At 57.4% G+C, this 11,277-nt stretch overlaps 2 protein-coding genes across 2 annotated transcripts; both read left to right on the forward strand.

Moving 5' to 3' along the window:
* The first annotated feature begins 3,897 nt into the window (after nt 1-3,897).
* LOC142079791 (feather beta keratin-like) lies at nt 3,898-4,206 on the forward strand. Its single transcript, XM_075144537.1, has one exon. The coding sequence runs from the start codon at nt 3,898-3,900 to the stop codon at nt 4,204-4,206; it is 309 nt and encodes a 102-aa protein (XP_075000638.1).
* A 4,927-nt stretch (nt 4,207-9,133) lies between these two features.
* LOC142079792 (feather beta keratin-like) lies at nt 9,134-9,442 on the forward strand. Its single transcript, XM_075144539.1, has one exon. It carries the CDS (start codon nt 9,134-9,136, stop codon nt 9,440-9,442), a length of 309 nt encoding a protein of 102 aa, XP_075000640.1.
* The last annotated feature ends 1,835 nt before the right edge of the window (nt 9,443-11,277 follow it).

An 11,277-nucleotide genomic window follows, 5' to 3' on the forward strand; every position in this document is an offset into this window, starting at 1 on the left:
CAGTCCCCCCTTGATTCAAGGACCCTGGGCAACCCATGCAACCCATGCTTGGTGCCCATGGCACCACTCACCTTGCTGTGGCGCCCTCAGCTGACCCAAGGGCAGGTCCGTGTTGCACTGTCAGCCTGGCTCTACCACCGTGGGAGTCCCCACGCCATGGTCTCACCTCGCTATGGGATCCCCAGGCCACCATACCCTCTTCACTGCAGGGTCCCACAGTGACCCATGCAGGGGGTCTCCGGACCACCATCCTCCCTGCTGCAGGGTCCTGGACTACTTGTGTAGGGGACCCCAAGCCACCATGCCTCTGCTCTGAGGTCACACAGAAAGCCACCTGTATGAAGTCACCATCCTCCTCAGTGTGGGGTCCCTGAGGCACAGCATGGGGCACTGAGGACCAGGTGCAGGAACAAGCCCATGACCCTGCTCTGCTGTGAAGATGGGCTTCTGTGGTGGGTTGCCCTTGGCTGGACGCTAGGTCCCCGCCACTATCGCTATCGCTCCCTTTCCTCAACCGGATAGGGGGAGAAGAATACGACAAAAGGCTCCTGAGTCGAGATAAGGACAGGGAGATCACTCACCGATTACCATCATGGGCAAAACAGACTTGACTCGGGAGTTTATTAGTTTATTGCCAATCAAAAGTCAGAGTAGAATAATGAGAAATAAAAACACATCCTCAAACACCTTCCCCACACCCCTCCCTTCTTCCGGGCTCAACTTCACCCCCAAATTCTCTACCTCCTGCCCCTAAGCGGCACAGGGGGATGGGGAATGGGGGTTGCGGTCAGTTCATCACATCTCTCTGCCGCTCCTGCCTCTTCACACTCTCCCCCTGCTCCAGCATGGGGTCCTCCACAAATTCCTCCAGTGGGATCCTTCCCACAGGCTGCAGTTCTTCATGAACTGCTCCAACATGGGTCCTTCCCATGGGGTGTAGTCCTTCACAAATAGACTGCTCCAGTGTGGGTCCCCCACGGGGTCACAGCTCCTGCGAGAAGACCTGCTCCAGCATGGGCTCGTCTCCACAGGGAACCAGGTCCTGCAAGGAGCCTGCTCCAGCACCGGCTCTCCACGGGGTTACAGCCTCCTTCGGGCACATCCATCTGCTCCCACGTGAGGTCCTCCATGGGCTGCAGGTGGATATCTGCTCCACCATGGACTTCCATGGGCTGCAGGGGGACAACCTGCTTCACCATGGACTTCACGAAGGACTGCAGGGGAGTCTCTGCTCCGGTGCCTGGACCACCTCCTCCCCCTCTTTCTTTACTCACCGTGTTGTCAGTGTTGCACACAACACTGCAGAGCTGCTTCTCACATATTCTCCCTCCTCTCTTCTGGCTGCTCTTGCACAGCAGTTTTTTCCACTCCTTCAATATGTTGCGAGAGTGGCACTACCGCCATAGAATCATCGAATCATTGAGGTTGGAAAAGACCTCTAAGATCATGGAGTCCAACTGTCAACCCAACACCACCATGTCCCTAAGCGCCTCATCTACACGTCTGTTAAATACTTATAGGGATGGGGACTCCACCACTTCCATGGGCAGCCTGTTCCAAGGCCTGACCACTCTTTCAGTAAAGAAATTTTTCCTAATATCCAATCTAAACCTCCCTTGGTGCAACTTGAGGCCATTTCCTCTCATCCTATTGCTGTTACTTGGGAGAAGAGACCAACACCCACCTCACTACAACCTCCTTTCAGGGAGTTGTAGAGCGCGATGAGGTCTCCCCTCAGCCTCCTCTTCTCCAGGCTAAACTGTCCCAGTTCCCTCAGCCCCTCCCCAGTTCCCTCAGCCCCTATCAGACCTGTGCTCCAGGCCCTCCACCAGCTTTGTTGCCCTTCTCTGGACACGTTCCAGCACCTCAATGTCCTTCTTGTAGTGAGAGGCCCAAAACTGAACACAGGATTCAAGGTGCGGCCTCACCAGTGCCCAGTACAGGAGCACGATCACCTCCCTGCTCCTGCTGGCCACACTATTTCTGATATAGGCCAGGATGCCATTGGCCCTCTTCGATACCTGGGCACACTGCCGGCTCATGTTCAGCCGGCTGTCAACCAGCACCCCCAGGTCCTTTTCCTCCGGGCACCTTTCCAGCCGCTCTTCCCCAAGCCTGTAGCGTTGCATGGGGTTGTTGTGGCCGAAGTGCAGGACCCGGCACTTGGCCTTGTTAATTGACCTTGGCCCATCGATCCAACCTGTCCAGGTCCCTCTGCCGAGCCTTCCTACCCTCGAGCAGATCAACAGTCCCGCCCAACTTGGTGTCGTCTGCAAACTTACTGAGGGAGCACTCGATCCCCTCGTCCAGATCGTTGATAAAGATATTGAACAGGACCGGCCCCAGTACTGAGCCCTGGGGAACACCGCTCGTGACCGGCCGCCAACTGGATTGAACTCCGTTCACCACAACTCTCTGGGCTCGGCCGTCCAGCCAGTTTTTTACCCAGCGAAGAGTGTACCTGCCTAAGCCGTGAGCCGCCAGCTTCTCTAGGAGAATGCTGTGAGAGACAGTGTCAAAGGCTTTACTGAAGTCCAGGTAGACCACATCCACAGCCTTTCCCTCATCCACTAGGCGGGTCACCTGGTCATAGAAGGAGATCAGGTTGGTCAAGCAGGACCTGCCTTTCATGAACCCGTGCTGGCTGGGCCTGATCCCCTGGTTATCCCGGACATGGCTTGTGAGCGCCCTGAAGATGAACCGCTCCATAATCTTCTCATTCAGCCACATAGCTTCATGAGCGTCCAGGTGGTGTTAACAGCTTCCTCTTGGATTTTGGGGGGTTTATTCTGCTTGCCGTCCCTGTCTCCAGCTCAGGGGGCTGAATATCCTGAGGATAACTGCTCTGACTCTTAAAGACTGAGGCAAAGAAGGCATTAAGTACCTTTTCCTCATCCTTGGTGGCAACGTTCCCCCCTGCATCGTTGCTGATTAGCTCAGCATTGGCAAGCAGCGGGTCCATCCTGGACCCAGCTGGAACTGGCTCTATCAGACATGGGGGAAGCGTCTCGTACCTTCTCACAGAATTCACTCCTGCAGCTTCCCCACTACAAAAACCTTGCCACGCAAACCCAATCCACCCAGATAAAATCTTACAAGCCATAGGAGCAGCAAGAAACCCACAGCCAACGTTCAAGGCCAGGCCTAAAGACAGGCTTAGCCAGCTGGCACCAAGGCAGGGAGGGACCCAATGCATTAGAAGGGGCAGCGCCTCACCCCCGGCACACCTCCAAACACCACACAAGCCTTCCAGGCCTGCGAAGAAATGGGGCCCCCTCTTCACCACGCACCTGCAAACCACACCACACCAGTGCCACGGGATGACCTCACTGGCGACACTCCACCTCTCCGAAGTTTTCGCTGCGTCTGCAGAATGCCCTCACATGCACCTTTCATGCAAAACCTCCCAAATACCTACTCTCCCTTAAAAGCTGCCGCCAGGACCAGATGGACACGTCCTCACCAGGAGGACATGAAAAGGAGAATTGCAGGAAGGAAAACACACCCCACCTCATTATTCGCGAGGCTGTGGCGTGCAACAACTGCTTGCTGCAAAATGCCGTCATGCGCAAAGGCTGTCCCGCCCCTCGGGGACCAGCATAAAAGCCGGCCCAGTGCCTCTCTCCCTCACACACTTCTCCTGACGCCTTCTCCTCCACCGTCAACAAGGTGAGCATGAACCCCCTTCCCCTCCTTCTCCTGCCCAGCCTGGCCCCTCTCTTCCAGCACGCCTTGTCCTTAGCCTCAGCAGCCCTCACGCCTCCCCTCTGCCACGCTCCCCACAGCCCCACACCAGGCCTCCCCACTCCCTCGCCCTCCAGCAACACCGCCCCTCGCGCCCCCACGCCCCTCCGCTTTCTCAACGCCCTCTCTTCCAGGGCCCTCCACACCACACACATGGCCTGCTACGACCTCTGCCGCCCCTGCGGACCCGCCCCGCTGGCTAACAGCTGCAACGAGCCCTGTGTCAGGCAGTGCGAGGACTCCCGCGTCATCATCCAGCCTTCCACCGTGCAGGTCACCCTGCCAGGACCCATCCTCAGCTCCTTCCCCCAGAACACCACCGTCGGATCCACCACATCGGCTGCCGTGGGCAGCGCCCTCAGCTCCCAGGGAGTGCCCGTCTCCTCTGGTGGTTTCGGCTACGGCTACGGCCTCGGAGGCCTGGGCTGCTTCGGCGGCAGAAGAGGCTGCTACCCCTGCTAAGGGCCCTCGCCACCACCCCTGACACCAACCACCCACACCCTGGAAGCCACCGCATGGATTGAGGACGCACCTCTGGGCCCTTCTTGGCACGTGGACCTGCCGTCCACAGCTCCTCCTCTCAAGGATCAAACAAGGAAGGAGGGAAGGGGCCAGCCTGGGCTGCCTGGAAACATGGCCCATGGACCTCCTCCTCTCCTCCCACTTCTTCTTTGCATTGCCCCTTCTGCTATGACCAGTGCTCTCCACTCCAAACACCTTCTCACAAGCCAAAGACCCGGGGAACTTCTAGTGTGCCGCTCCCACCGCAGGGCAGGAAGACCTCGGTGCTCTGGATAAATCAACTGCACGCAAGGGACCTCGGCTCATGGTCGCCCTACTTGCACCTCACACCGGCTCCCTTCCAAATGGCAGTCCTACCTTTTCACTTTTTTTTTTCCCCTCAATAAAGTTCTCCTGCATCCCAGCCTGACACGCCTCCACACCCTTTCTTCTCCCAAGGCTCTTCCAACTTCACCCAACACAAAGCCAGGGCTCAACAGGCCATCGGGGTGGGTGGAAAACAGACACAAGACCTCACCTAGCAAAGAGGCCACCACAACCAACACCTCCACAGACTGGCACCTGAGGGGCTTCTAGAACATGACACAAGCCCATCACTTGCTCAAACAAAGGCTTCGACATGACAACGCTCCCATGCGCATGCCTCTCATGACGTCTCCCCGTGCCAGCACACACCTGACTAACTCTCTTCCCCAGCATGACTCTCCGGCCCTCCCACCAAACACAATCACAGAATCCGTTAGTTTGGCAGGAACCGCTGCACAGCCGGTGCTTCAACGGTCAAGCAGCGGCCATGGTCAAGCAGGGCCAGCTACAGCAGGTTGTCCGGGACCATGGCCAGGCGGGTTTTCAGTATCTCCAAGGATGGAGGCTCCACCGCCTCTTCCACTCTTTGACCACCCTCACACTGAAAAAGGCTTGCCGCCTTTGCCCATGGAATTCCATCTGTTTCCCCTTGTGCCCATGGCCTCTTGTCCTGACACTGATCACAAGCCTCTGGGCCCAGCCCTTCAGCCACTTTGCAGTCCACCTCACTGGCCACTCACACAGCCCCTACCTTCTCAGCTTGTCTAGGAGCAGCTAATGGCAGACAGCGACAAAGGCTTCATTCAAGTACAGCTCAGCAACAGCTACTGCTCCCCCCTCCTCCAACACCCAGTCGCTTCAACCCGGAAGATGCGGAGGTCGGTCAAGCACCTCTCCATCGTTTACCAGCAGTCCTGGTTAACAGGGGAGGTCCCAGATGACTGGAGGCTTGCCAATGTGACGCCCATCTACAAGGAGGGCCGGAAGGAGGATCCGGGGAACTACAGGCCGGTCAGCCTGACCTCGGTGCCGGGGAAGATTATGGAGCGTTCGTTTAGAGTGCGCTCACAAGCCATGTCCAGGACTACCAGGGGATCAGGCCCAGCCAGCACAGGTTCATGGAAGGCAGGTCCTGCTTGACCAACCTGATCTCCTTCTATGACCAGGTGACCTGCCTAGTGGATGAGGGAAAGGCTGTGGATGAGGTCTACCTGGACTTCAGTAAAGCCTTTGACACTGCCTCCCACAGCATTCTCCTAGAGAAACTGGCGGCTCACGGCCTAGACAGGTACACTCTGCGCTGGGTAAAAAACTGGCTGGACGTCCGAGCCCAGAGAGTTGTGGTGAACGGAGTTCAATCCAGTTGGTGGCTGGTCACGAGCGGTGTTCCCCAGGGCTCAGTTTTGGGGCCGGTCCCCTTCAATATCTTTATCAACGATCTGGACGAGGGGATCGAGTGCTCCCTCAGTAAGTTTGCAGACGACACCAAGGTGGGCGGGAGTGTTGATCTGCTCGAGGGTAGGAAGGCTTTGCAGAGGGGTCTGGACAGGATGCATCGATGGGTTGAGGCCAACTGTATGAGGTTCAAGAAGGCCAAGTGCCGGGTCCTGCACTTGGGTCACAACAACCCCAGGCAACGCTACAGGCTTGGGGAAGAGCGGCTGGAAAGCTGCCCAGAGGAAAAGGACCTGGGGGTACTGGTCGACAGCCGGCTGAACATGAGCCGGCAGTGTGCCCAGGTGGCCAAAAAGGACAACGGCATCCTGGCCTATATCAGAAATAGTGTGGCCAGCAGGATTAGGGAAGTGACCGTGCCCCTGTACTCGGCACTGGTGAGGCTGCACCTCGAATACTGTGTTCAGTTTTGGGCCTCTCACTCCAAGAAGGACATTGAGGTGCTGGAGCGTGTCCAGAGAAGGGCAACGAAGCTGGTGAAGGGCCTGGAGCACAAGCCTTATGAGGAGCGGCTGAGGGAACTGGGACTGTTTAGCCTGGAGAAGAGGAGGCTGAGGGGAGACCTCATCGCGCTCTACAACTACCTGAAAGGAGGTTGTAGTGAGGTGGGTGTTGGTCTCTTCTCCCAAGTAACAAGCGATAGGACGAGTGGAAATGGCCTCAAGTTGCGCCAAGGGAGATTTAGATTGGACATTAGGAGAAATTTCTTTACTGAAAGAGTGGTTCAGGCCTTGGAACAGGCTGCCCAGGGAAGTGGTTGACTCACCATCCCTGGAAGTATTGAAAAGACGTGTAGATGAGGCGCTTAGGGACATGGTGTAGTGGGCATGGTGGGGTTGGGTGGACGGTTGGACTCGATGATCTTAGAGGTCTTTTCCAACCTTCATGATTCTGTGATTCTGTGATTCTATGATTTCCCCTTCGTTAATCCACGCCGAACACTGCCCATCACCTTCTTGGCCCTCCTGGGCTTGGCAGTGCTTTCCGGGACCATTTCCTCCACCGCCTTCCCCACAAACGAGGTCAGGCTCACCAGCCTCTACTTTCCCAGATCCTCCCTCTTCATCTTCTTCAAGATACAATGGGTATGAGCGTCTTCCAATCTTCAGGAACTGTCCCCAGCCACCATGACCTTGCCAAGCTGATGGAGAGTGGCCTCCCAAGGACATCAGCCAGCTCTCTCCGCATTCGAGGATGCAGCCCCTCAGGCCCCATGGACTGACGTACACCCAGTCGCACAGCACTCCTTATTAACTCCCTTCATCTTCCTCAGCAACAAGCACTGCTCGCCTGACAAACAGCCTGCCAAACACTCACCTTGGCTCAATTGGGGCAGGCCTTGCCACTCATCAACCCTTCGGCATGATCCACCACCACCAGGGCCTCGGCTCTGTGGCCCCATGCACCATGCTCACCTCCAACTCCCCTTGGCAATCTCCAAATCCTCTTTCTGCCCATCCAACACCGTGCAAAGAAGTGGCCTCACCCCATGGCACTCACCCCAAGTCAAGACCCCAAAGGCCCTGCCTCACTCACCGGCTCTCCAGAAACTCACTTGCCCTTGCAGGGTGCCCCATATACAATCACAGAGTCATTTAGGTTCGAAAAGACCCTTAACGGTATCGAGTCCAAATGATAACCTAACCGCTACCAAGTCCACCACTAACCCGCGTCCCTAAGCACCATGCCTACAAGTCTTTAAAGACCTCCTAGGATGGTGACTCGAGCACTTCCTGGGGCAGCCGGCTCCAGTGCTTGATAACCCTTTTGGTGATGACATTTCTCCTAAGACCCAATCTAAACCTCCCCCGCTGCAACTTGAGGTTCTTTCCTCTTGTCCTATCCCTTCTTACTAGGGATAAGAGACTGACATCCACCTCATTACAACCTCCTTTCACGTAGTTGGAGGGAGCGATAAGGTCTCCCCTCAGCCTTCTTTTTCTGCAAACTAAACACCCCAGTTTCCTCAACAGCTCCTCATGAGTCTTGTTCTCTACACTCTTCACCAGCTTCGTTGCTCTTCTTTGGACACGCCAGAGCCCCGGCTGCCAATGTGCCAGCCCCCGCTAAGGGGAGCGCTATGGAGGGGCCAGCACAAGCCTTTGGGGAGCGTGGCAGGGCTCCCCACATCACAGGGCTCCCGAGCTCTGAACCAGGGCTGCCAGGACAACGGCCTGCTCTCGCAAACAGCCCTCCTCTGCCTGCTTGCACTGCCACCCCCAGGGACGCCACCAACGGGGCACAAGCCCAAACAGGCAGCCGCCTTTCTCCCACCTACAACCTTACCAGCAAGAGGGGCACCAGGACACCCACCCAGCACAGCCAACTTTGCAAGGCCAGGCCTAAAGACAGGCTTAGCCAGCTGGCACCAAGGCAGGGAGGGACCCAATGCATTGGAAGGGGCAGCGCCTCACCCCCGGCACACCTCCAAACACCACACAAGCCTTCCAGGCCTGCGAGGAAATGGGGCCCCCTCTTCACCACGCACCGGCAAACCACACCACACCAGTGCCACGGGATGACCTCACTGGTGACACCCCACCTCTCCTATGCTTTGGCCACGTCTTCTGCCCGCCCTGACACGCACCATCAACACCAAGCCCTTGGCCTCTAATACTCTCACTTAAAAGCTGCCGCCAGGGCCAAGTGGACACGTCCTCACCAGGAGGACATGAAATTGGAGAATTGCGGGAAGGAAAACACACCCCAGCTCATTACTCGCGAGGCTGTGGCGTGCAACAACTGCTTGCTGCAAAATGCCGTCATGTGCAAAGGCTGTCCCGCCCCTCGGGGACCAGCATAAAAGCCGGCCCAGCGCCTCTCTCCCTCACACACTTCTCCTGACGCCTTCTCCTCTGCCATCAACAAGGTGAGCCTGGATCCCCTTCCCCTCCTTCTCCTGCCCAGCCTGGCCCCGCTCTTCCAGCACGCCTTGTCCTCAGCCTCAGCACCCCTCACGCCTCCCCTACGCCACGCTCCCCACAGCCCCACACCAGGCCTCCCCACTCCCTCACCCTCCTGCAACACCGCCCCTCGAACCCTCGCACCCCCATGCCCCTCCGCTTTCTCAACGCCCTCTCTTCCAGGGCCCCTCCACACCACACACATGGCCTGCTACGACCTCTGCCGCCCCTGCGGACCCACCCCGCTGGCTAACAGCTGCAACGAGCCCTGTGTCAGGCAGTGCGAGGACTCCCACGTCATCATCCAGCCCTCCACCGTGCAGGTCACCCTGCCAGGACCCATCCTCAGCTCCTTCCCCCAGAACACCACCGTCGGATCCACCACATCGGCTGCCGTGGGCAGCGCCCTCAGCTCCCAGGGAGTGCCCGTCTCCTCCGGCGCCTTCGGCTACGGCTACGGCCTCGGAGGCCTGGGCTGCTTCGGCGGCAGAAGAGGCTGCTACCCCTGCTAAGGGCCCTCGCCACCACCCCTGACACCAACCACCCACACCCTGCAAGCCACCGCATGGATTGAGGACGCACCTCTGGGCCCTTCTTGGCACGTGGACCTGCCGTCCACAGCTCCTCCTCTCAAGGCACCAAGCAAGCAAGCAGGGAAGGGGCCAGCCTGGGCTGCCTGAAAACATGGCCCATGGACCTCCTCCTCTCCTCCCACTTCCTTCTCTGCATCGTCCCTTCTGCTATGTTCATTACCCTCCGCTGCAAATTCCTTCTCACAAGCTGAGGACCACCAGGGCCTTCTGGTGTGCCGCTCCCACTGCGGGGCAGGAAGACCTCGGTGGTCTGGATAAATTGACTGCACACAAGGGACCTCGGCTCATGGTCGCCCTACTTGCACCTCACACCGGCTCCCTTCCAATTGGCGCTCCTGCCTTTTCACTGGTTTCTTCCCCTCAATAAAATTCTCCTGCATCCCAGCCTGACACGCCTCCTCTTCCTTTTGTTCTTCCAAGGCTCTTCCAAACTCACCCAGCACAAAGCCAGGGCTCTACAGGCCATCGGGGTGGGTGCAGAAGGGCTACAAGACCTCTCTTAGGAAGTACGTCCCCAGCAACACCACCACCACCAGAAATAGGAAGTACGTCCCCAGCAACACCACCACCACCACAAACACAGAGCAGCACAGGGGGGCTTCCAGCCCCTGACACAAGCCCTTCACTTGACCCAACAAAGGCTTGCACATGCTAATGCATTTCTACTCAGGCCTCTGTCGCAAGCTCCCCATGGCAGCACGTGCTTGACCAACCCTCTTCCCCAGCACGACTCTCTGGCCATCACAGCAAGCAGAATCACAGCAAACGGAATCATTGAGTGCGCAAGGATCCTCTGCAGATCATCTACTTCAACCCAAGCAGGGCCAGCTCGAGCAGGCTCTCCAGGACCATCTCCAGTCAGGGTTTCAGTATCTCCGAGGATGGAGACTCCAACACCTCGCTGTGCAACCGCTTCCACTGCTTGACCACCCTCACACGGAAAAAGGCTTGCCTTCTCTTCCAAGGGAATGGCACCTCTTTTCAGCTTTCTCCACTCGCTCTTGCCCTGGCCGTGGGCACCCATGAGAAGCGTCTCACTCCCCTGGCCTCATTCCCTCCCATCCAGCATTTAGACGCATGGATGACATCTCCCCTGCACGGCCTTGCCTCCTGGCTGAAAAAACTCCCAACTCTCTCACCTTCTCCTCACTGGAAGGATGCTCCAGTCCCGGCAGTGTCTTGCCGGGACTCCAAGCTGCACTCCACTCGCTCCACTAAGTCCACGTCCTTCTTCCGCTGGGGAGTCCTCAACCGGACACAGGTCTCCACATGGGGCCTCACCAGTGCTGAAGAGAGAGCAACATCACCTCCCCCGACCTGCTGGAAACGCTCTTCCCAATGCCGCCCTGCAGACTCTTGGCCTCTTTTGCCTCAAGGGTGCATTGCTGCCTCATAGTCAGCTTGTCCTCCACCAGCACCACAGAGTCAGAGAATCATAGAATGGTTTGGGGTGGAAGGGGCCTTTAAAGGTCATCTACTCCAACCCCCCTGACATGGACAAGGATATCTTTCACTAGATCAGGTTGCTCAGAGCCCCATCCAACCTGACCTTGAATGTTCCCAGGGATGGGGCATCTACCACCTCTCTGGGCAACCTGTGCCAGGGTTTTACCACCCTCACTGGAAAAAATTTCTTCCTCGTATCTAGTCTAAATCTCCCCTCTTTCAGTTTAAAACCATTTCCCCTTGTCCTGTCGCAACAGGCCCTGCTAAAAAGTCTGTCCCCACCCTTCTTATAAACCCCTTTAAGTACT

Source organism: Calonectris borealis, chromosome 2, assembly GCF_964195595.1.
Source record: "Calonectris borealis chromosome 2, bCalBor7.hap1.2, whole genome shotgun sequence".
Classification (NCBI taxonomy): domain Eukaryota; kingdom Metazoa; phylum Chordata; class Aves; order Procellariiformes; family Procellariidae; genus Calonectris; species Calonectris borealis.